The sequence below is a fragment of the Ochlerotatus camptorhynchus genome, unplaced genomic scaffold, assembly GCF_037179485.1.
Source record: "Ochlerotatus camptorhynchus isolate MF236.1 unplaced genomic scaffold, CSIRO-AGI_Acam_v1.1 ptg000007l, whole genome shotgun sequence".
In the NCBI taxonomy this organism is placed as follows: domain Eukaryota; kingdom Metazoa; phylum Arthropoda; class Insecta; order Diptera; family Culicidae; genus Ochlerotatus; species Ochlerotatus camptorhynchus.
Window position 1 is genome coordinate 2,429,023 of NW_027040499.1, and position 25,097 is coordinate 2,454,119.

General features: G+C 38.8%; 2 protein-coding genes across 4 annotated transcripts in view; one reads left to right on the plus strand and one right to left on the minus strand.

Moving 5' to 3' along the window:
* Window positions 1-25,097, plus strand: part of CapaR (Capability receptor) — a 531,594-nt gene that overhangs the window by 269,004 nt on the left and 237,493 nt on the right. The gene's annotated exons all lie outside the window — the stretch shown is intronic.
* LOC135696911 (uncharacterized) lies at window positions 16,738-18,704 on the minus strand. Its single transcript, XM_065216449.1, has 4 exons — window positions 18,272-18,704; window positions 18,114-18,203; window positions 17,393-17,585; window positions 16,738-17,198 (listed from the first exon to the last, which is right to left on the minus strand). The coding sequence occupies exons 1-4, from the start codon at window positions 18,368-18,370 to the stop codon at window positions 16,738-16,740; spliced, it is 843 nt and encodes a 280-aa protein (XP_065072521.1). The 5' UTR covers window positions 18,371-18,704.

Genomic DNA, 25,097 nt, shown 5'->3' on the forward strand with positions numbered 1-25,097 from the left:
GCTCCGTTTTGGGTTTGACGGTGTAGGAGGGAGGCGTAATTAAAATTTGCCTTATAATTTCGGTTCCTGGAGGCCCGACGGTTGGTGGAAGGGGGGAAATCCTGCCGAGGACAGATGTAAAATGTTCCTTCTCGTTCCCTGGTGGTTCTTATTTTTCGTAGAAATGGAGGGCAATTTAGAAAAAAAAGAAGCCTTGGGTGGTTGGGGTGTATAAATTTTTGTAATTCCTATCATATTAGCGGCGAAATTAATTTAACAGTTCGTAATCTGGAGGGGGAGACAGCAAGAATTGCTAATGATACTCGTCCTTGGTGCGGAGAGGCTTTCAATGTTTCCGTTATGGCTTCTGTTTCTACGTGGTGGCTTGAATTCGAGGGAATGAGGGGAAGGATTTCTGACAGGCTTCTTTAAAGTGTTTGTTGATCATTGGAAACGGTATACAAATGTGTGTATTACGACTTAACTTTGTCTTGTTGAAAGATGGGGATGGCGATGTCAATTTAAATTGCCTAGATTTTCGCTTGGTATAAAATATTCAATTCTTTTCCAATTAGGTTTGTCATTACCGAATATGTTTTCCAAAAACCACGCTGAGCTACTGCGGTTTTACAAATTTCGAATTCAACTGATTAAAAGTTATTCTCTCTCTCTCTCTCTCTCTCTCTCAATCTCTCTCTGAGTAACTCTCATCGGTGGTGGAATATTCAGTTTAGCAACTTGCTCACCAGACAACGCTAGTGCACCATTTATTTTCATATTGTTAGTTTTATCTTGGCATCTCGGCAGTGAATGATGAGGCAGATGGCGGTTCATAGCCATCACTCATTGAACCTAACTACATTAGGGTTGCATTAATTTTATGAGATATATTGATTTAAATCATGCAAAAAAATTTAATCAGGCAAATTGAAATGAATATTTTTTTTTTTCAAAAAAATCAGTCAAATTGTCAAAATTGATGATGAAAATTTTATCAAGTGTGGGTTCTTAAAAAAGTTCAGTAAACTCAGAATCTTTGAAAATTAGTCATATGCTTTCATGTCCAATAAATCAAGTAAATCATAATCATAACTACAGGGCGATTCAGAATAACTGCCAACGATTTTCCAAGCATGCAATTCTCAGTGGGTAAAACGGGTATATGTTCACGTATTTTTGTTTTAAAGTGTTCACAAATATCAGCTTGTATTGATAGAAGGATTTGAAATTTCATTCGTCTTCGATTTCAAGCAGCCAAGGACGTGAAAATGGAACATGTCATAAATCTGAATAAATTCGTGTGTTATCTCTTAGAAACTTAAATCTCTTCGAAAGAATGCATCATTTATTTTTCGCATCATAATAGAGGTAAAAAGGAATTATGCGTGGAAAATCTGTTGAATATCAGAGGTTATGCCGCGGATACACTTGTACGTCCAACTATGAGCATGAGCTATATTTGTATAATAAATTATGAGCACATCCATGGTCAAACTCGTATAGTTTATGCATTTGCTCATAATTAATTATACAAATAATGATCATGTTCATAGATTTTCATTCAAGTGTATCCGCCAGGACTCCAAAGGTGCTTGAACTACATTCGTGCCAGCTGTGGTACATTTTCGCGACAAATTTTACTCTTCTTCTTCGCATTTCAAGCTTAATGCTTATCACTCTCGTGCGTGCTCTCAACTTAGTGTTCTAGATGCACTTCCACAGTTATTAATTGAGAGCTTTCGATGCCTGTATCAGTTTTGCATTAGTATAATTATGTGGCAAGTACAATCATACTGTATGCGCAGGAAAGTCGAGAAATTTTTCAACCCGAAAAATTCCTAGACCGAACGGGGAAACGTACCCAGCCACTTTCAGCATGGTCTTGCATTGTAGCTACGCCTTTACTGACTGAGCTAAGGGAGGCGTGACAAATGTGGTTGGTAGTTAATGGTAAACTGAGAGAGATTTGACTTAAAGTATGCTATTTTTAAGGTTATAAAGACCGTTCCGATAATTATAAATACACTAACGATGAACCATCATTTCAAAATGCGTGAAATATTTCACAAAATTCTGGCTCCATCCTGATGATTACATCCTACTCTAACACGTGTTGTCAGAACAAAGAAAACGGATTGTGCACAAATTGTGTACCGTGGGTGGACTTTCCTTAAGAAAACTGGCTATGGAGGAGGGTGTGAGCATTGGAGCAGTACAAACCGCATTACGGAAGTATGAAGAATCCTGTACTTTCTTAAAGTTACTGGCAACACTGTACTATATCTGCGCCTGCTGTGTCTGCGTGTGTCAAAATTTTAATCTTTGTTGTTGACACAATCCAATTTTTGGTTTCATAACTTCAACCGTGAATTTCCGGCGAAGTTCTGCCATGGATTCCACACAGCGCACGTATTTTCAAATGATAAGCTAAAAACCGGTCAAAAGTCAAAGCGGTATGAGCGAGGTCCTCAAGGCGATGCCAAGTACAACTGTAATCTGGGGTGATACTGGAAGAAGGTGCTGGAGACGCTACCGGAAGACTTCGAGATTGGAGAACCTCCACTCAAGACGATCGAACTGTTCAAGGGTCTGGTTCGGAAGGCTTTGATCGAAGTTGGAAAGGGGGTGGGATCGTTCCGGAAGCTGATTAAAAAGATGACCATGAAGGGACTGCTACTGGTCATAATGCCGATTCGGAATGTGGTTAGTGGGGAGAGCGAGACCCTGCAGCAGGAAGTGAAGGGAACAACGGCGCCGGTGGTGTAGTGATAAGCGTGATTACCTCTCACCCCAGTAGGCCTGGGTTCAATCCCAGTCGGCGCCGCCGGGATGTTCTGAGGCATAACATCTCTGATCACGCCTTCCTTCGGATGGGAAGTAAAGCCGTTGGTCCCCGGTTCATGAGTTGATGGGTCGATAGGTAGGGTCCAGGTGTGGGAGCTGCCTTCCTGGCACGTCGGTAGCATTGGTGCTCAGCACGGAAAACAAGATCGACGGAAAAAACAAACCAAAGGAAAAAAAAAGTGAAGGGAACGTTGAAGACGTTGGTAGACGGAGGTGAAATCACAGCTGAAGAAGGTTAAATGTAATTGTAAGATGTTTATTGGTAAGTTGTTGTGCTTGAAGGTGAGTTGGTTGAAGGATAGGTTTAGCTCTCGAACACAACCCTGGTAAACCAGCGTCCCGGCAAACACAACCCTGGTAACGAAGAAGTTCCGGCAAAGTGTAAAGTGACCGGTGCCCAGTGATTGGAGCAGTTCGGTGAGCATTTCAACATCGCGATGTTTGCAATAATACACGTAGAACTGATCCAATCACAGCCTTTAGAACTCTATGAGGTACGAATTGATTATGGAATCCGAGCCGCCCTAAATGTCGTAAGGGGATCGGTTTCCATATAACGCTTCACCTTCGTTGATCAGCCAACCGATATTCTATTCCATGATTCGTTGATCACTCGGACCATGTTCGGAGGTAGAATCTTCACCGGTGTTTGCATTCCTACCATCGACAGCGCCCCAGCTTTTACAGGTGTTCTCTGGCCGGCACTGCTTTTCGCCAGAGACATCATACTTCTCTCCATTTGTCCGAACGTTGGTCTGTCTGACCGTGTGGACATATTAAACCCCACCTCCAGCAGGGAAGTCTGATTCTGGTTGAAACTCCCACTAGAACGCTGGCGACGCATCTTTGACTGAGTCGATGGCTTACGGGAGAAACTCTTCCCGGAAGCGTTCATCAGAATCTATAGAGTATCTCGATGATGTACGCTCGCTTCGTCTACATACCCCGTCACCTGTGGTTCATCCGAGTCCTCATCATACTCCAATCCAGTAGAAGTTATTGTCCTATCGGAAATTGGATGTGCCTCCCCAGGAGAACGTTCTCGCTCGAAACTTCGGTTCTGTGGCCGAGGCCGTTGCTTATTAGGTTCAGTGTAGCCCTTTTCCGATAGAATTTGGTAACGACATAATTACTTTATTCAATTTCCTTTCCATCGCTGAAAGCCCCACCTTTCCCTTAAGACCCCTCATTACATTTTATGCAATGGTGGAGCCGACGTTTTTGGTCACTTTCATCCATTATTTCTTCAACTCCAGCTCGTTCTTAAACACCTTGGACGATTTTCGAACTTTGGCCTTCATTATGGCCCAAAATCTTTCTACCGGATGAATCTCTGGTGAATTTGGGGTTGGCGGTTTTTGGTATAAAAACAACGTTATTGTCTCTCTTCCGTGTGACCGCAGGAAGGGCAACAGACGCTTCTGGAGGCACTCGGTGCGGTAAATTTCGCTGTTGATGGTACTGAGTGATGTACGGTTTACTCAGTTTACCGCATTGCCAGAGCAAATATTTTTAACGAATTTGTCCACTTTCTTCTTCCTTATGTCTTCCGGAACATCAAACCGTGATTTGGCAACGTAGAACTCCAGCCCCAGTATGGGCCCATGCATTAATTATGTCACGCTAAATCGAGCAAAAAATTACCCCCTCCCCCCTATCGTGACGTTTTTCCTATACCTATTGTCACAAAATCTTAGACCCCCCTCCCTCCTTAGAGCGTGACATAATATATGCATCAACCCTATCTGATTTGCGTCTGCCTTGATGTAGGTTTCGTCATCCATAACCACACACATCGATTTCGTTAACCACTCTCGATACAGCTTCCTTGCGCGGGATTTGGCCGCCGTGTTTTGTTGATCACGCCGGTCCGGTGCCGGACCATGAATACACGAAGCCCAGCTCGTTTCATGGTTTGCTGAACGAACCAGGCGGAACATTTTGCCTTCAGAGCCGCGTCGCGAATCGAAAGGTTCGGATTACGCTTGAAATAATCCAAAACCTTCCGGGCCTTCCCAGGGTCAGCTGTCTTCGATTTTCTTCCACTTCCAGCCCGCCGCTCGGTCGTCTGGGACTCCTTAAACGATTTTCCCACCCGAGACACAGTTGTATGGGTGATTCCCAGTTGTCTTCCGATCCATCTCATGGTCGCAGTCGGATTTTCCATGACGGCGCGCAAAATTCTCCGGCGATTTTCTTCTTGTTTCGATGACATCTCAATAACCACTGAACCGATTGTTAACAATGTAACAATGTAAACAATTCACTCCAAACCAGTTATACCCAGATTTTCATCAATTTTTAACCACGGATGAAAAAGTTACACACGGTTAAAAATGGTGCATTTTTTTCGAATACAAGCCTTAGATACAATTTAAATTCCTTTCCACAAAAGCTTTTAGGTTTATTTTATTTTTCATAGAAATGGAGTAAGTTTTGGTTTAACTCATTCGGTGCCAATTTATTATTTATTGATACTTTATACAGATACTAGCTTTTTCAGTGGTTTTTATTTTATTTGATGAAAAAACACACACATAATAGAACAGAAATTTTATTTAATGTTCTAAACCATCCACACTATCCTGGAGCGTTAATTCTTGAAAAACTAGCTAAATCACCAGTTGTTCCTTATAGAGAATGTGCAAACATCTAGGTTCATCATTCAAGAATCCAATAGTTTCTATTAGCTGGGGTACTTTTGAATACTATTTAATCAACCTGCAGTCTTGAAAGAATATATGAGAGACTTAATTTGTATTTCAAACAGTTGGAGATCTTCAGAACTTGATCAACCAGAAATATCCAAAGAAATTTACTAATATCTTCGTCTATTTATCTGGAGATCTTTTGAGTATGACCTGCTGTTTAGGAAGGATTTCTGAAAAGATATCCTGTAACCTATGCAACGTTCCCTCCACATCTATACAACTCCCTTAAGTTTTACAAAATATCCTCAACTTCTACGAAGTACGCTGAATTCATTCCAAATTCCATATTTTCCATCCCTCCATTCCCCGTTCTGCGATTACTTCTGGAAAGAACCCACCATCTTGAAATATTCTTGAACATCTGGAAATTTCCTTGAAATTCAACGAAGTTCCCAAAATTTCCAAGCAGTTCATTGAGCAGTGAGTTCATCTTGCTTCAAAGATCTCTGACAAACTGCAACGAAGTTCTCTAAGCAGAAGCGAGCATCTTTGAAGATCTCAGATGTTGCTGAATTATTTTTAGATCTTCCACAACATTCCTGAGCTTATAAGAAGTTTTATGCAGCTTCTCAAAATGCTACGAAATTTCCAAAACTTCTACAAAGTTTGCTACACTTCTACGTTTCTCGTTGATTTTCCGTGAAGTTCAACGAATGGAATTTCTTGAACTTGCACGTAATTCCATGAACTATTTCAAGCTCATGAGGCTTCAAAAAAGTATCCTTAAATTATATTTAGATCCCCAAACAATAATCAGGTTTCCTAAAATTAAATAATGTTTAACTTCTACGAAGATCTCAAAACGTAAATAGAGTTCCCAATGCTACGCAGTTTTCTGAACATTGCCAAAGCTCCCCGAGTTTCTAAGAATTATTCTGAAGCTATATGAAGTTCCCAGAATTTCTACTAAGTTTCGTTCATTTCTACGATGTTTCCTGAACTTCTTAGAATTCCTTGAAGTATTACGAAGAAACCCAACGTTAACGATAAATCCCTGAACTTGGCCAATTTGTAGAGCCTGAAGCCGTCTTATTAAGCTATGGATTAAATGTCGATATAATATCGACATTGTTTCTTCTAGTCTAGAACAATAAGAAAAGTAGACATTCATAAGGATTAATAAAAATAAAAAGTAACCTCGAACGAAACTGCTTGACAAAATACCGGTGTATAAAAAAAAATCCTGGAAGGGGCCTTAAATAGCTCTGGAGGGGGCCTGGCCCCTTGGCACCCCCCTCAGCTACGCCAACGCGCATTGCCAATGACTGTAAGAAAATTCCAAGATGTATGCTCTGTAAAACTGAGAGTGGAAACGACTCCATCATGGGTGGCTTAAAATGCCCAGCATCCGAAAAGGCCCAATCATTGCGACACAGTCCAACATATGTTGTGGCATTCCACGTGCGACGTCGCAATCACTGCAGAGCCTTATCGAGTTCCTTTCGAAAATGGTAACTGGGTGCGGATAGAGCATAGAACCCGAGCAATGTCCAGCATCAAAGTGACAGGAAATCGAAATCAAATTTTGATATCAACATCAAACTAAAATCATAATTTGATTTCAGCTTGCGCGATCGACTAATTTGATAACGAATTTTGTTTTAATTTTGCTGTATTAATTTGTCTTCAAAAATATGTTGTTGCAGTTTTGTTTTCCTTGCCTTAGCAGACCATCAAATTGAATACTCGTTTTGTTATCAACAGGAAAAATGTACATGACATAGAGTTTTCACTGATAAAGGGTTATACGGTCAAAATTTGGTCAATATCAACTTGACGTATTTCTTTCAATTTTGCATTTTAAAAACCTGAACACCCCTCATTTTGAAGATGTGTGTGTGTAGAATGTTGCTCCTATTTTGATTTTGGAACTCACTCTTCAGTTGTCAAAATGCCGTCCAAGCAAGAAGAGCAGCGTATCAAAATTTTGCTCGCGCATCGCGAAAATCCGAGCTACTCGCACGCAAAGTTGGCAAAATCGCTAAAAGTTGCCAAATCAACCGTTACAAATGTAATTAAAGTGTTTGGGGAACGTTTGTCGACAGCCAGGAAGTCTGAATCGGGGGGAAATCGAAAACCGGAAGCCGCTGAGACGACAAAGAGAGTTGCCGGTAGTTTCAAGCGAAACCCCAGCCTCTCTCTCCGAGATGCCGCAAATAAGCTGGGTGTATCGTCTACAACCGTGCATCGAGCCAAAAAACGAGCCGGACTATCGACTTACAAGAAGGTAGTGACTCCAAATCGCGATGATAAACAAAATACGACGGCCAAAGCGCGATCCCGGAGGCTGTACACGACGATGCTGACGAAGTTTGACTGCGTGGTAATGGACGACGAAACCTACGTCAAAGCCGACTACAAGCAGCTTCCGGGACAGAAGGGTTATACAGCAAAAGGAAGGGGAAAGGTAGCAGATGTTTTCAAGCACATGAAACTGTCAAAGTTCGCAAAGAAATATCTGGTTTGGCAAGCCATCTGTACCTGTGGCTTGAAAAGCAGCATTTTCATAGCTTCCGGGACTGTCAACCAAGAAATTTACGTGAAAGAGTGTTTGAATAAACGTCTGCTGCCTTTCCTGAAGAAACACGGTTGTTCCGTACTGTTTTGGCCGGATTTGGCATCTTGCCATTACGGTAAAAAGGCACTCCATGGCCTTTTTACCGTAATGGCAAGATGCCAAATCGCCGCCAACAACGTGCAGGTGGTTCCCAAGGACAAGAACCCTCCCAACACGCCAGAGCTCCGCCCAATTGAGAAATACTGGGCTATTGTCAAGCGGAACCTAAAGAAAACCAAAAAAACTGCTAAGGGCGAGCAGCAGTTCAAGGCAAACTGGCTTTCTGCGGCGAAGAAGGTGGTTGTACAAAATCTGATGGCAGGGGTCAAGCGTAAGGCCCGGCAATTCGGATTTGGAAAAGCGGAAGCCTAACTGAATATTTTTCCTGAATTTTATACTAATTGAACTTGAAAAAGAAATTTAATTTGATCTTTTAAATAAACGATTTCACCGATTTACACGCGTTTTCCCTTGACCAAATTTTGACCGTATCACCCTTTAGCAGAAATAAATTTCAATGTGATGCCACAGGAAAATTTTGTTCCTCTCAATTTTGATATTTGAACCGTTAAAACGGCCAAAACGACAGCAACCTCAGTAATCATTATCAATGACATGACAACAACAAATTTAGTTTTCACTTGCATCTCAGACATTACTCGAGACGCCATTCAAGAAGTGGTTGCAATCTCAAATCATCCCCAAGATGGAGCAGTTCCACCAGATCCAGAATGAACTTTCCGAGGTGCTCATCAAATAAGAGACCGATCGTCATCGGAGGAGATTTAAATGCTTGGGCAGTTGATTTGGATCCCACGTTGGATTTTATGAGGGTTCTGTAGACCATGATTTAGGTTTGTTGAATGTTTTAAAACCACAATAAAACATGCAAGTTACATGGGATGGGTATTCACCGTCTTAGTTTTTTTTTTTCGTCATGGTTACGTTTTTGTGAACTCAGACATACAATAAAGAAATGCCCTACCCTTCTCACTGCGATAAAGATAAATTGAAACTGTCTCCGGCTGGACGACGACGGTCGTAGAAAAAAAAAATACCCTCCACCGATATTGTCTCCTGCATGGAACGCGAAATGCGAGGAAACAAGATCCTTCGAATCAGTAGAATTTATTCGTTTTTATTTATCTTCTTCAACGGTTTTTCCACTTTTACCGAGGCAGCGATAGGAGTTTGCACACAGTGGATAGGTATGTGTAAAAAAAACAAAAGGCAATACAAACGAATGAGATTCAAATCTTATCTCATTTTCAGCATTCCGGGAAAATTTTCTAGGCTTCCGTTTGTCGACAATTTGCCAATATCCCGATCCGAAAACAATTTCGATCGAAACGGCTATGATTACTAACATTACATCCATTGCACACTGGAATAAGTAGAGATAAAAATCTGACCAAAATTGTTTACTGTTGCTTTGAGAGAAATTATTGGTATAGGATAATACGTACACTCAAAAATAAATCACATAGCCAATGGAAAATATCTACGTGAACTTATAATAACTTTCATGTGATCTAACAACTTGAACATTGCACTACAAATTCACATAAGTCGTCATATGAAATCTATGTGATTACATTCATAGAATTTATGTGATTATGTGATTATGTGAAATTCAGATAAAAACATTGATTTTGTTATTGAAGAAATATTGCGTTCCCATTAGAAAGCATGTGAAAACTATTGTCAGTGTAGTGTTAATTGATTTTGAGGCAAATAGGAGCTAAACAAAATACTATCTTTTTTAACTAAATTTGCTCTAAAATTATGAAAAAAAACAAAGTTTCCAAATGGCTCGAAAATGCCAACCCGAACGTGAGTTCAAGTGGAAGTTTTATCCGTCCATAGATTAAGATGACCAGATCTCGAAAGATTCTACAACTTAAAAAAAGGGTTGTAGTCATTATGAACTGTTTATATTTAAACTCTCGGAGCCAACCACTTCAATACGGTCTAGCACTGGACTTCGGATAAGTTCAGATATTTTTATTTTTTAACGTAGGACTACGTCTGTGATTTCTATATGGGGGAACACTTTGTGAAAACCGACAATGGAGCAACTCAGCTGCCCCTGGACCAATTTCCATAATTTTATAACCAATCAATCAGAAATATTTCTACGCATCTGTTAAAACTTCGTCATTTTTCAAAATGTCACTATTGATAATTGCACGAATGTGCAACTGTCGCTATGATAGTTAAAATTATCACCGATTGCCTGCGACAAGCAATTTCCCTAACAGATTTCAAAGTTGAATTCCATCCGGTCTCACCAAACGGTGTTTATTCAATCACCGCGTGGTGAGTGGTGGTGTTTTCCAGTACACAACGAAAGATTGCCTGCAAGTAGTAGAACTCTAGCCCACATGAGCATTAGACTGATGCAAAATTTGAAATTTTCGCTCCACAGTGTTCAAACGGTTTCACATCGGGTCCTGATAAGCCTTCGAAAGTTTAAACTCATTTGATAAGAAACAGACTTGGCACAAACCATTTGTAATTTATGTATATGGAAATTACTATGGGAAAACAAAACTTTTTGTTCATTGTCTTTTAGCCTTCTTTTACATATTGTACTGTTAACAAATTCTATTGCTATTCTTATGGGAATTTTTATCAGCTACAACTTTGCAGAAAATCGTTTTTCAGCCAATCGTCAAATTAAATAGTAATTAATTTTTTAAGAGATTGATAATCTTATGGCAAGATTAAACAACTGTATTGTGGGCAACACTGTATTCTGCAGTGTGACATAGTAGCCATGATTTTTGTCCTCTATTCTACGCGCCATGAACACCAATGTTGCCTGCTGAACGGTTGATTGAGCATAATCGTAAGACATCAGTGACTTGAATCATTGATAACTTTTGATCCTTACATTTGATCGAAAACTGGTCTTGAACAAAGTTGTAGCTGAGAAAATTTTCAACAAGCTTAGCTATCATTTTCTAAAGTAGAGTGAACTGGTGAATTTGGAGATAGATATGAATCAAAATTATGGTTTCTCCATAGTAATTCCCATATAAACTTCAAATGGTTTGTGCCAAGTCAGTTTCTCACTAAATGCGTTCAAATTTTGGGAGGCTAATCAGGGCCCAATTTGGAACCGTTCGAGCACTGTGGAGCGAAAATTTCAATTATTGCATCAGTCTAATGAGCATCCATAGAAGGAGGAAGAAGCCGCACCGCTATTGATCGGAATCAGTAGCTCTTTGTGAATCGCTGTGAACCATCTATGTCAGACAGAGATAACCCCGCTCAAATTCCTATTCCTACAGAAAACACAAGCTCCTGCTCCGGAGACGAACCAGCGTTCGGCTGAAAGTCTCCTTAATAAAGATAACGAACTTATAGCAAGACTAATAGCAGGAGCTCTGCAGTTAACAATTAACATTTATTATTTAAGAACAAATAGTCCTAGGTCCCTATTGCGTACAACCTTATAGAGCTGTCCCTTGTAGTTTTTTGCAAAGGGTTCGAAAAAATAAGATTTTTTATGTTTTCATGTTCATTTTAATCTCTCGTTCACTTCTTACTAAAATTAGCGTTTTTTTAATTAAACATACATTAAAAATATGCTAAAACAGATTTTAGAGATGTGTCCCAAACATACATGAGCATAAATGAATTATTTGCATTACATGATTCTGCTCTATATACCTTCTATTCGAATATCCATGATCAGTGTTGGAAAAAACATTTCCCAAAAAAACTCTTTCGCTGTTCTTCAGAGAATCATTTCGCTGAAGAACTAGCTATGCAAAAATCGCGAACAAAATACGAATAAAAGTTCCCGAACGAGCTGTTCGAAACGGTGCAGCAAACGATTCCGAAAGGGAATTCTATTTTCACTCTCTCAACCTAATTCACACAAAATCGCGAAACGAGCTATATAGTAATTAATCATTTTGTCAAGCTTCTGCATTCATGTTCCATCAGATGTCACTGCTGTTGTTCGCGGTGACATCTGTCGGAAACTACACACAATCTGTTTTCCTATAATTGTTCACAGAGGACACTGAAGTGCTATTCTTCAATCATCATCATTGGTTTACACATACATTCACATAATATTAATACAAAAATTTAACACTTGTATTTCATGATTTTAGAACGAAAACTTCTTGGGTAAAACATATTCACTGTATTTACTTACTTGTGTTCTTCGAAGCATAGCACAATAACACACCATTGAATACACAAAACCTAAAACAACTGCTTCTCAAAACTCTTGGTGAACAAAATTGAGCACCAAGAAAACCACTTCAACTTTACTGCTTTGCCAGCAATCGTAAAACTATCATTGAAAAAGCGTTGCCAGATGACTCATTGATATATATGAGTGGATGTATTTAATGGTGAATAAATATCAGAAACTGAGTAAATAAAACAAAAACGACCATTATAGGCATTTTACCGGTCCAATTTAAAAAGCCACAGAAGATTGAATTCAACACTAACAGGGTTGATGGCAGCAGTGCACGTAGCCTCCCGAGCAAAGTCTGAGATCAAATTGAAATCTAAATTTGATGTTGTGATGTCGCTGAAAATTATTACTCAGGCTGCTGTCGTTTTGTTCGTTTTAACGGTTAAAATATCAAAATTAAGAGCAAAAAAATCATCCTGTGACATCAAATTGAAATCCGATTCTGCTATCAGTGAGAGCAAACTGAAAACTCAATTTGATATACATTTGTTCCTGTTGATAACACAACGAGTATTCAATTTGATGTTCTTCCAAGGCAATAAAAATAAAACTGCAACAACATATTGAGTTGTTGATTTGCTGTAAAAAGACACTACTGAAAACAACAAAATCAACAGCATATTCAGATGTAGATTTGCTTTAAAAATGTTCTACTGAAAACAAAATTTTAATAGCAAAATCAGTTATCGTTTTGCTTTTAAAATGTACTAGTGATAACAGAATATAATTTGATTTATTTGGTTTTATTTCTTTTGAGCTTGAGCTTGAGCTTGAGCTTGATTGACCGCCCACGGTTGCTACTCTGTTATTGCCAGATCAGCTGTAATTACACATAGAACCAATAGATAATGCTTGGGACTAGCAATCATCCTCAACGTGTAAAAACTGGTGATCTTAAATTAGGCAATACCAGCGCCGGCCGCGCCCGAACACAGGTCAAGAAAGGAATGAGAAGGATTGTGTTGACATGACACTCGTTTTGATGGAAGCCGAGAACACCTCTGCACTTCCACGAGGAATCACTGGGATGTTGGATAAGAGGGTTGGGTTTGCAGCAGGGTTCGTTTTGGTAAACGATAAGCTGAATTGATGTCCTAACGATCATATAACGCGAACGAGCTTGGGATCAAACCCACGGTCTTTTGCTCAGTAAGCAAAAACGTTTGCCACTAGGCAGACGAGCACCTTTTTAATCACCGAGTTGCTGTTATTACCATGTAGTCATATTAACAAATAAAACGATTGACGAATCTTGAATGCGGATGGGCCTGAGATTAGACTCATGATGTTCTGCTCAGTAAGTAAAAACGGTTGCTCTAAGGCCACCGAGCCCCTCATATCACATAATACCGTTGCTCAAATTTGTGTATCCATTCAAACCCGGAACCAACGACAACAACGAGTTTCGCAAAATACACGATACACAAGCGATTTTACCATAAATCTCTGGACCTGGGACCGCGTTTTTCTGCTCAGTAAGCTGGCCACTGTAACCGACGATCTTTCAAATCCGAAAACTAAAAACTACGAAAAAGTACTTAGGCCTTCATTAACTTCCACTTTCACGCGACGTTCAATGTTTCAATTTGCTCTTTACGTATTGTTCAGGCTATAAATAGGCTCTTTTAAAAAGTTACGCGAGAAATACGCACAATCGTTGCCTACCTCGCAAAACTGGTTCCAAACGACAACAAAGGCATAAGCAACGATGGATTATTGAACTTTGCTGGCTGGTGTAGTGCACAGCAAAAAAAAATGTAACATCGATCAACGCAATTCAAGCTGATGTATGAAATAATGATGTAATTGTAATTTTGTAATTTATCAGCACACACCCTGGTCGACCACTGTAAACCAATCTGCCGTTAAGCGAGTGCGAGTACGAGTTAAGCGAGTTATAACGACCTTCTTCCACTAGCAGGTCTGTTTCTGTTTGCACAGACAGTCCCACTAGTTTCCGATACATTTATAGGGGATAGTAGGAGATTAAAAGAATAGAGAAGAGTTATAGAGGTTTTTTTGTAGTTGTTTTGCTGAAAAGAGAGAAACAGAACTAAACGAAATTACACCTGCTGAAAAAAGATAAGTCTATTATTTTGGTTAGTGATCGTTTGGATTTGGGTCACCCCACGTTGTGTTTAGGTTAGTATAAATAAATAATACTATATAGTCATATAAATCACCACAGCTCATTATCTTCAGCGTTATCGGCGTTTCTGGATCTTTAGTTGCCTCTGTGATATACTTACTTGCGGCATACTATTTTGGGAGTGTATATGAGCGTGTACCATGTACGGTAGCTCATCTCTCATCGTGATGGTGGGACATAGTAGACAAATTAGAGAGAAAACAAGGAGGTATTAGTATTAGTTATATGTAAACAAACAAAACAAAAGAAGAGAAGAGGAAAGAAGAGCAGAAAAATAAAAAGGGGATAAAGTAGATAACAAAGAAAAGAAACGTAGGCAGATTATTAGAAAAGGCATTATCCGAGACTCAGCAATCAAATGTCACTCCCGCCGAGATCTCAGCGAAACCCCCTTCCCGCCGAGACCCGCACAGCCGAGCTCGGTAGAAAAAACGGTGTGTAGATAGATTAGTAGGAAAATAAATAAAACTACTTTATGACTCAAAGTGCAATGAATGAGCGTTAGTTTCGGGATCATTTCAGTGTTAGAGTTATGTTAGTTTTGATCCGTAATCAGCCCTGCCGACCCCTCAACATTAGTTGCAGGCAGTGGTTGTTAGATAATGCGGCACTGTAACTACTACTATTTTAGAGGTATGATTCGTCAAGTTTATACAACTCAATGTTTCAATTGAGGCAAACTATCTATCTTACAATTACAAAAGCAAACCTAAACTTACAATTATATGCAGGGCAGGGCCTGACGATTTGAATCTAATTTTGATCAGTGAACGGGCACCATATGGTACATTTTCTCACCATGAACCTATCATTTCCAGCCTATCTGAACTATTTAATAAATGGAAGCCATAACATGGGTTACGCTCCCCCTAAGCAGGCCCTCCGCATCCTGTCTCTGTCTTATCTCAAATACAAAATGCCAATGGTATGAATGTATCTATAACTTGGAAATGACGTACAATCAAATAAACCCGTAACCCACTCACTTGGTCAGGCTTCAGAATCGTCCAGTGGGCAGTGCGCTCTACACGCCAAGTTACCTTTTTTTCAAATTGACCGCAAATTTGATATTTTACCCATTGAGTGTTGATTAGTCACAATGAAACATTGTGAGAGAAGTTGAGGTTACTAGTGTATTAAATAATCTAGGTCCTATTTAAAATTATATCTGAAAAATCCAAATCTGGCCAACGCCCACCCTAATCCTAAACCTGTTCTAATCCACCTGAAATGACTAACGCATGGAAGACTTTCACTACCCAGCCATGCAATAGTCTCATTCCGTGCCTTATGGCAACTTGATAATTCTATTGCGCTCATCTTCTGGCACCACCCAGGGGAGACTTGGTCCTGTACTCAATGCTTAACTTATCTCCATTCCACTCAGCTACTCGCAATTTCTTGTGATATAGTGGGCGGAATATTATTATATGAGACAATTCAATGCAGACGTCTTTCCAAATTTGGCAGATCGACAGGTAATCGGTGAGTTACCACGATAGTTGCTATTCAACAACTCGACAACGTTCCATCGTCAACGCATGCTATGAGAATTTCCCATTGCAGACGCCAACGAAATGACGTCATCGAGCTATCGATCAACTACCCTGGTTATCGCCTGGTACCTTATAGCACGATGCTAGGAGGCGAACCGGAAGAATCGATGAGCTAGCTCCCCCATAATTTGATTTATTTGGTTTTATTTCTTTGGATTAAATAACTAAAACCATGGTTAATTTATCATTTTGAATTCGATTTTTATTTTAGTCGAATTAACAAATCATAACAGTTGATTTAATGCTGAGTAGTTCGTTTATATGTCTATAATAGTCGCTACACTACTAATCTACTGAATAAGTTGATTCTGTAATTCTCATCCAGAGCAAGTATGCTTACAAAAAGTTGATTTGCCATTAAAATATAAAATAAATCGTTTCAATTCATAAAAGCAAGTCACAAATTAAAAATGACAATGCTAATATAAATATATCAGTGTGCCTGAGGGCATTTCTAGCGACATTTTTAGAGTAAAAGCAAGTTAAGATAAAATTCAGCAATACTATCGCATAAAATTAATCTTAATAATAAAGTTATAACAAATTAAATTCAACGAACGATTTGACAGTCACAACTCAATAATCCAGATCTAACTACGGCGAATGGTAACGGTTTCCGGGCCACCAAATCATCGTCGTGCAGCAGAAGACGTCTCTCAATGAGGCAATCTAATAAAACAATTAAAATTAAGAAAAATAAAATCAAATATGTTTTTTCATACATTACCATTGACAAACTTCACTTTGTTTACTTCCAGCACAGTACGACCAGGGATTGTGTTGTTATTAGCATCTGTTGGATCATCATCGATTGGTTGCTGGTTTTTTTTTCCACGGCCTTTTGGATTATTCGATGTACGTCCTGTAACTGACCTTCCTGCGAATCCTTCAGGCCATATGGCATACATGAGCAGCTTGACAAAGATATAGTCACTGTCCTTTGCTACCATGGACATCTTTAATATCATGTCAGCGGTCGGACATTCAGAAAATCCATTGATTTTCTTAAAAGGCTTATGAGTCGAAGGCAGCAACTTTGACACCAAAGCCTGTTGCAGCTTGGAATGCGACCTCTCAAGATTGATTTTCCGTTTTTTCAGGAAATTGTTCTGCTTCCGAAATTTATGATTTTCAGCTTTCAGTTTTGCCACTTCCTCTGTCAAATCACAGGAACATTCTAAATAAAAGCATGAAAGAGATTACAAGTATAACCTTTTTCGAAAGTAGCATTCCAAAAACAACACGTATTTCCAAATATATTTTGCATTACTTGCAACCATGTCGTTAGAACAGATCTCAATCACGTGACACTTACGAAAATGGAAATACGCACTATTAATGTGTCTATCTGAACTTCGATAAATTACTTACCTGAATTAATTTTCATTTGCTGGTCAGAGGTCAATCCGTTCATGGTTTCCTCCAATTCATCGTCGTCGTCATCATTACAACCATACAGATCGTTTTCGATATCAGATTCACCCGAAGTCTCTTCAAAATCGGTAGCAGTTTGCTCAACTCTAGATTCTCGAGGTTTGCTTGGACCAGGTTGTGGTTCATCCTCCTGTTCAATGGAATTATTTGTTGCTTCTGGCCTTGCGCCAGTTTTACCTGATATTGATCGTTTTGGAGCCTCAGAAGCCGGTGCCAATTTTGAGGAGGATTTTGGTCCTGCAAAGCGAGGATTCTGAGAATTATTGGAGCACGGTACAGTAGTTTCTCGAGGTCTGATTGAATTAGCTTGTGGTTCATCATCCGGTTCAATGGAATTTTTATTTTCCTCTGGTCTTGGGAGAATTTTACCTGGTATTGGTCGTTTTGGAGCCTTAGCAGCCGGTGCTGATTTTGAGGAGAATTTTGGTCCTATAAAGCGAGGATTCTGAGTGGAACACGGTAGAGCAGTTTGCTCGACTCTAGATTCTCGAGGTCTGCTTGGACCAGCTTGTGGTTCGTCATCTAGTCCAACGAAATTATTTGTTTCCTCTGGTCTTGGGCGCGTTTTGCCTGTTGTTCGTTTAGGACCTTCAGTAGTCAGTGCCAAGTAAGAGGATGATCTTGGCTCTACAAAGCGAGGAATTTGGGAATTAATGACCCCAGACTTAACGTCGTTTTGCATTCCTTTGCTAAGTGAAGGTTTTTTGCTGTCAGGCTCGCCACTCAACATGCAGGATCTTGATGATTTCTGAAAACCAAAAATACGAAGTGAGTTTATGGATATGAGAATTCAGATTAATTCGCAGATTGACTTACCCTTGATTCTGGAATCTCGTTTAAAAGAAACTCAGAGTTTCTTTCGTTGGACAGCTGAAGCACACGTTTTTTTGATGCAGTAGTGCGTTTCCGAGCCATTTTAAGAAACTTTAAAACTTGAAGAAACGTTTGGCGTCCTCAATAACTACGCACACACGAGACAACGGATTATGCGGAATAAAAATAATTCATAGTTGATCGAATCGATACAGGTTGTCTAGAATTAACATCATAGTAGAACCTCACTATCATGAATAAAAAAATGTGTATACCGTTATACAGCATGCGAAATGCTTTAAAAGTAAAATGGAATACCAAAACCCAAATCTCATGCCTAAGTTTATTCACCTGTGAGTTTAACCTTGCAAAATTCAGCTGAGAAAAAGTCACCGATGAGTTTTTAGACTAAACAATTAATTGCTTTATATTTTGGCATTATTCATTGTTATTACTGTTGTTTTGACATCATTAGATGGGAAACTAACACGACATGCATAAGCTATCGATTAACGCGAGGGGGGCGACACGTTGTACGATGTACATCGATTTTGCGCAAAATTACATCTATTGATGTAATATTTTATCTGCTTTTTGCTATTACATCATTATTTCGTACATCAGCTTGAATTACATTGATCGATATTACATTTTTTTTTTTTTTTGATTATTTTTAAGAAAAAGAGCATTAATTTTTAATCATTCGATATGATTAAACTGAGTTTAATGTCAAATTGATTAAATTTCAAGCTAAATGGGAATAGTTTAATTTATCAGTGTAGCAAACTATCGATGACAAGTTTTACCCGTTCCGTAGTTTGAGAATTTACCCAACTCTGGTATGATCACACCAGCTATGATATCGTTTGTGTATGATTCCCATATGTAAGGGTGCAGCTTCCATTCGGAAAAGTGATTTCGATGTTTCGATATGAATGGTAGGAGGATTCATACGAACCGAGGTATTCTGGTGCAGTGTAAGAGCCATCCCTTCCCCATTTGAAAGATTCCCTTTTATTATCGAAATCTCACTCAGTTAGCAGCACCATAGGTACGGTTGGATGGCCTAAATCGCACCCCTGGAGTAAAATGGCCACGCGCTGTTTTTCATAGCTTTCCGATTGTCAATTCGTGAGCTTAACGAGCATCATTGCTAATTCAGTACTTAACACATAAAATCCCAGAATTACTATAGGGAAGACAATGAAAAACCACGTGGAACCATTTTACCGCAGGGTTGCATTGTGGACTTTCTCCCCTATACCTGAAAATAGGATTGCCACTCATCGAAGTTGAGGATAAAAATAAATTTCAATTTTCGTTTTGACGGTTCGTCTCGATTGGAATTGCGCGACGACAACGACGACGACATAATCTACATGAAGGAGGACGTGAGTGGAATCAAACCCCCAATGGGAACCATGGGCTTTTTACGATACAGCATGATTACCAGAGGGATCCGATTGCTCTCATGCTTCGTTCGCTTCGGTCGAACGGTTGATTTATTATTTTGAATTCAGTTGCTTTGCTGGTTCGTTTGCTGGAAATTGATATGAGAAGCTTGCAGCCACTTGTTGTTTCCACTGATTCGTGGAATAGAAGCACTACATAGAAGTGGATGGAAATCGGTTGTCGATGGGGAACGTCGCGGTCGTCGTTGATCTGAAGGGGTTGTTTGGTGAATCGAATTATCTAACGAGCACATGATGGGTTTATGGAAGTCCGTTTAATCCATTCTCCTGATGGAATTTGGGTGAAAATTATTTTCAAACGGCCATGGAATAGACGATGGAAAGCCATTGATTACATCACCAAAAGTGGCAAATCCATTTGAGAAATTGCAGTTACTCGTAATGATAAAAATAACGACCGTATGTAGACGGAGCATAGTCGTTTAGTATTCAAAATGAACCGAATTATTGCGTGAAATGTCGAAAATAGCCGAGAAATATGGTTGCAATAAAGAGTATTTTTATTTTGGTATCACATTGAAGAGAGAAAAAACAAGAGTGTCATATTATTGATTTTGATTTAAAAGCAGCTTTAAAGAATTTATTCTCCAGTTCAGCAAATTCAGCATGCCAATAAATGCTAAAGTCCTACTCAAGCACAAGTCTTGCTCGTAGATCTCGTCAGCTAATCCAAGAATAAAATCATCCTCAAGAGCCTGTAAGCAAAGAAAGGAACAGTAACTTCACAGACAAACAGACATAACACTTCATTGTGTATCTTCGTTCACGCATTCAACGGTTGTTTTGAATATTATCAGTTCCGCGAACTACTCGCTGCAGCACTGGTTTCGATCACTTTGACGTTTCTATACATTCTATAGAACTTTTATGCAATATTGTTTGCGAGTTAGCGAGCAATCTTGTTTTCCGCGAGAAGCCAGAGAGATGTCGTTACTGAGGTCTTATGTTTTGAGATACTATGTTTTCAAGAAAAACTTGTTCAAAGTGTTACGTCTGTTTGTCTGTGGTAACTTCATGCAAACGCTGATCCAGAAAGTGTTTACTCTGATGATTGAGAAATCAACAACGATTTTTTCTTCCTCAAATCATTTTATATATAACGTGTTCGTTTATGCCAGTTGAATCTGGAATAAAATGGTATAATTTCTGACTACGTTTTGAAAAGACCGTTAGCTTTACGGTTCATCCTGCTAAATATTTTTTTACAAAAAAAGTTTTTTTTTTGTATTTATGTATATATCTAGATTAACATTTCAATGGACATATCTAGATTAACATTTCAAGAGGTCCTGATTGCATTTATCTATTAATTTCATGATTAATTCGATATTCTAATTGAGTAACCACAGTTTTGCAAACATGCTTCATGCTATTTGTGACAATTGGTTTAAAGAAAAAAAAATGTAATCTTCTTTGGCTATAATGCCCCCACTAGAACTTTACGCTTGCTCTCAACTGAGGGGATTAGAGGCAAAGGGGTGCAATCGATTTGGATTGATTCTCTTCATCGACTTTGTCTTTCGTTAATAACTCACCGGCAAACATACTCCTTGATGCGGTAGCTATCCTGCATGACAGACAATAACCTCATTTATCAAACTATGTAGCGAAAATAGTGAGAAATTGGTTGGTAAAGCCGTAATTATCAAAAGAGAAAGTCGAAGAGAATCAATCAAAATCACTTGTACCCCTTTCCTCTAGCCCCTCAACTTAGTGTCCTATGAGCAATTTCACTGTTGATAATGGAGATTTCTTAGCCTGCACCATTTTTGCCCACATCTCAAATTAGTGTCTTCAATAAAGTTGTTCTCTTGACTATGGCCTTGCAGGTGGTAGACATATAAGTTCAAAATTTTCTCACTATGTGGCACAAGTAATAATGTCTTCCGTTAGCTCTATTTTGGAGAATAATATAGAAAGATTATGATTTCAGTTTGAATATTTCCGGAACAGGAGCAACATGAAGTGATCTGATATCGATATTCGACACCGTTTTTGAGTAAGGTAACAGTTGTTGAGAAATTTGAGACCCCCATAAATAGAAGACACATGGTTCCTGAGAGTTTCCGGATTCCTTGGGTCATTAACATGAAACTTCAGTATCCCTAGAAATTCCGATATATCATGTTTCACTATGTGGCTTCCGCGAAGTTCCATGCTTGAATCTAAACGCGGAGTCCTTTTTGATATTCTTATGCCCCATTTAGTTGGAAAAGCAAATGTTTTACCCTTCTTACAAAGAAGGGTATAGATATCACTTGAAAAACCGACTATCGATCCGAGGCCCGGAGGGCCGAGTGTCATATACCATTCGACTCAGCTCGACGAGATCGGAACATGTCTGTGTGTGTGTGTACGTGTGTATGTGTGTATGTGTGTGTGTGTATGTAACGAAATGAATGCGCTCACGTTTCTCAGCAACCGCTCAACCGATTTGGACAAACTCGGCGCCAAATGATAGGTCCCATTGAACGCTATTGAACGGTTTTGGAATCGGTGAACCGGTTCCGGAGATATGGCCGGAATAATATCCGGTGAATATGGGCCTTCACGCTGGATTTAACGGAAAACGTATCAAAACCATCATGCGACACATCAAATTACTACAGAATTCAAAAATAAGATCAATGCAAGTCGTGTTAAGTGTTCCAGACCACATTGGACACACTTGGACATGTTCCGGGTACCCCGGGGAAGTTGCACTTAAATATGAATTGAATTAAAACCCATTAAATCACATTAAAATACGATGATAAGGTGATTGGTAGCCTCACCAAATAGACTACACCCGGATATATTCCGGGTACCCCCAGGCAGTGGCGTAGCGTCACTGGATGACACGGGGGGGGGGGGGCTTGGTCACTGATAATGACAATAAAATAAATAAACTTGAATAAGTAAGAAGGGTCTGATCACACCATAGGTGGATAAATTCGGGTTTTTTTTTATGATGTTGAAACGACGAAAGCGCTTTTTTAAACTAAAACAAAAACATAAATTCGACGAAACTTTCACCACTTCCACGCAAACCACCACCACCATCAGAGAGGTGCCCAAGTAACAATCTAAATGCTTGGAAGATTTATTCTTATTTTATCATTGTTTTATCATAGCATCCCTTCCAGTCTGTGGTTGTATTACGGTTTTGTGTGCTAGTCATAAAATCAGGCCATCAAGTCGTCTATAAAACTGTTTTATGACTACTAAATTAAAACTCAGACTTCATAGTTTTAACGGTAGCTGTAAGGTGGTTCTGCATCACTACTTATAACTGAAGAATAAAACCAAAACAAAACATACAATTATGTTTTATGGTACCCTTTTTATGACCGATATAAAATTTGAAGCAGTCTTAGACCTTAATTAAAGCTTCATTACAACTATCATCTTTATCAGAGGCCTAAGATTCACAGATAAGAAATATACTGCTACAACAAAAAATACTCTGAAATTTTTTGTCATTATAAAAAACAAATCTATTCAGATATATGAAATGAAAACCCCTTCAGTGCTTCTGAACACGATGAAGATGAGACGATCGACAATATGAAACTCCTGGAGGAACTACAGTTATACGATCCCTACATAAGGCACAGTGCGGTGAAGGAGCTCTTAAAAATATTGAACAAGCGGCTTTCCGATACACTTCCGAAAGATCCACGAATCCTTTTTGAAGCAACGCCGACAGTTTCACTAAATCCGTTTGGAGATGGCCAGTATTGACATCACGGCTTTAAACCTTGTATTGAAAAAGCTTTTAGTGGATCCAATAAGCATTTCTTACATCTTGATTACAAGCGAAAATAGGAGGATCGCTTTGAATGTTGACTTTTTGACAGGTGGTCATGGTTTTTGTTTTGTTTTGATTCGCTGTACCGAATAAAACCAGCAAGCTAGTTATATAGCTTAAATATAACTTAACGCTCTCAATTTGGACTACGAAATGCTAAGATACAACCATTAGGTTTATGTTATGCTATAGAATTCCAATCTAGGAGAATATGTTATATTGAGGTATTTTTAAGGAGTAGCAAGTTATAACGAAAAAAAATGTCGCCGTATGAACAAATTTCACACAGTATGAATAATTACGCTTTAATTGATAGGCAATAAAACACTTTCATACATCTATGTATAATTAAATAATATGTGACTGGTTATTGCTCAACAGTAGGAACAGTTTTTTACTAAATAGATAATCTTTGAATGACTCTTTAATGCATGGTGCTAATGCAGACAAATTAAAAATATCCCTATATTTTAGTATTCATATGGCGCACTAAATTTATGCTCCTATTTGGTATAATAATCACCATAAATATTGCACGGCATGCTGTTAAGCATATACAGATTGGTTTAAAATTATAATAAAGTCGTCTTATTTTCAATGTACAATAATATCAGCCATTATTACCAACTGACAAGGATCATGATTTCACATCAAACATCGAAAGAATAAAACCACAATAAAATATTTCTCAATATTAACTATCATCCAAAAACCCCAACTTAAAACCTTCAAAGTTGTCAAAATATTTTGCGTATCATGTTTTATCAACTTCTTCAGGAGCGATTTATGCGGTTGTAATATAGTTTTATGGTAGTCATTAGAAGGCTGTTAAAACTTTCTGACCTGGAGGAGGTTTTATGTTTTCATTTTTAACAATCACGTCTAGAGTGTGATAAAACTGACATAAATCCTATGCTCCTAAAGTAGTTCGCATATCAAGTTTTAATGACTGCATTAAAACTGGGCCAATTGGCCATGACATGGCTGTATTGCGGTTCTCAGGAGATTGTTAAAGCAATGTGGTCGTCAGTGAAGGTTTTATAATTTGGTTATATCAACTGCTATAAAACTTAAATAAAACAAAAATTGTTGCTTGGGTGGTGTTAGTTTATGTGGAAGTATTGAGAGTTTCGTCGAAGCGACGTTTGATTTTTTTTTTTTAAACACATTCATCGCTATGAAAAATCATCCTTGATTTAATATTATAGAGCATTTTACAAGACGTATGTTAGACGCTCAGTTAGCTTTTCAATTAATTATTATTAATAAGAAATATCGTTTGGCTACCACTCAAACTAAGAATCACATTGCACCTTGAATAATATTTTTGTTATTTACAAGAGAAAATAATAAATGTTTAGAATCGAGACTAGAAATAGGATCGTTTTCTTTGTGCGTTCCAATGATTCGTTCCAATGACATCATTCCACGGAGGAACAATACCCGGCATTCCAGCCTCGTCGCTTGGTCCCAAATCTCCCACCGCTACCCCTCAACAATCAACGAGCCGCCCCTTCAGCTCAGCATCACCTCACTGCTGCAGCGGCCCTGCCAAATCAAGTTTCTG

What these genes read in the sequence shown, in the direction of transcription:
- LOC135696911 (XM_065216449.1), bottom strand. Translation starts at nt 18,370, where the DNA reads ATGGCTCGGAAACGCACTACTGCATCAAAAAAACGTGTGCTTCAGCTG. An exon ending in AAAACGACGTTAAGTCTGGG is followed by an intron (nt 17,586 to 18,113) that starts GTCATTAATTCC and finishes TCCATTGAACAG; the next exon opens with GAGGATGAACCACAACCTGG. An exon ending in GCAAATGAAAATTAATTCAG is followed by an intron (nt 17,199 to 17,392) that starts GTAAGTAATTTA and finishes GCTTTTATTTAG; the next exon opens with AATGTTCCTGTGATTTGACA.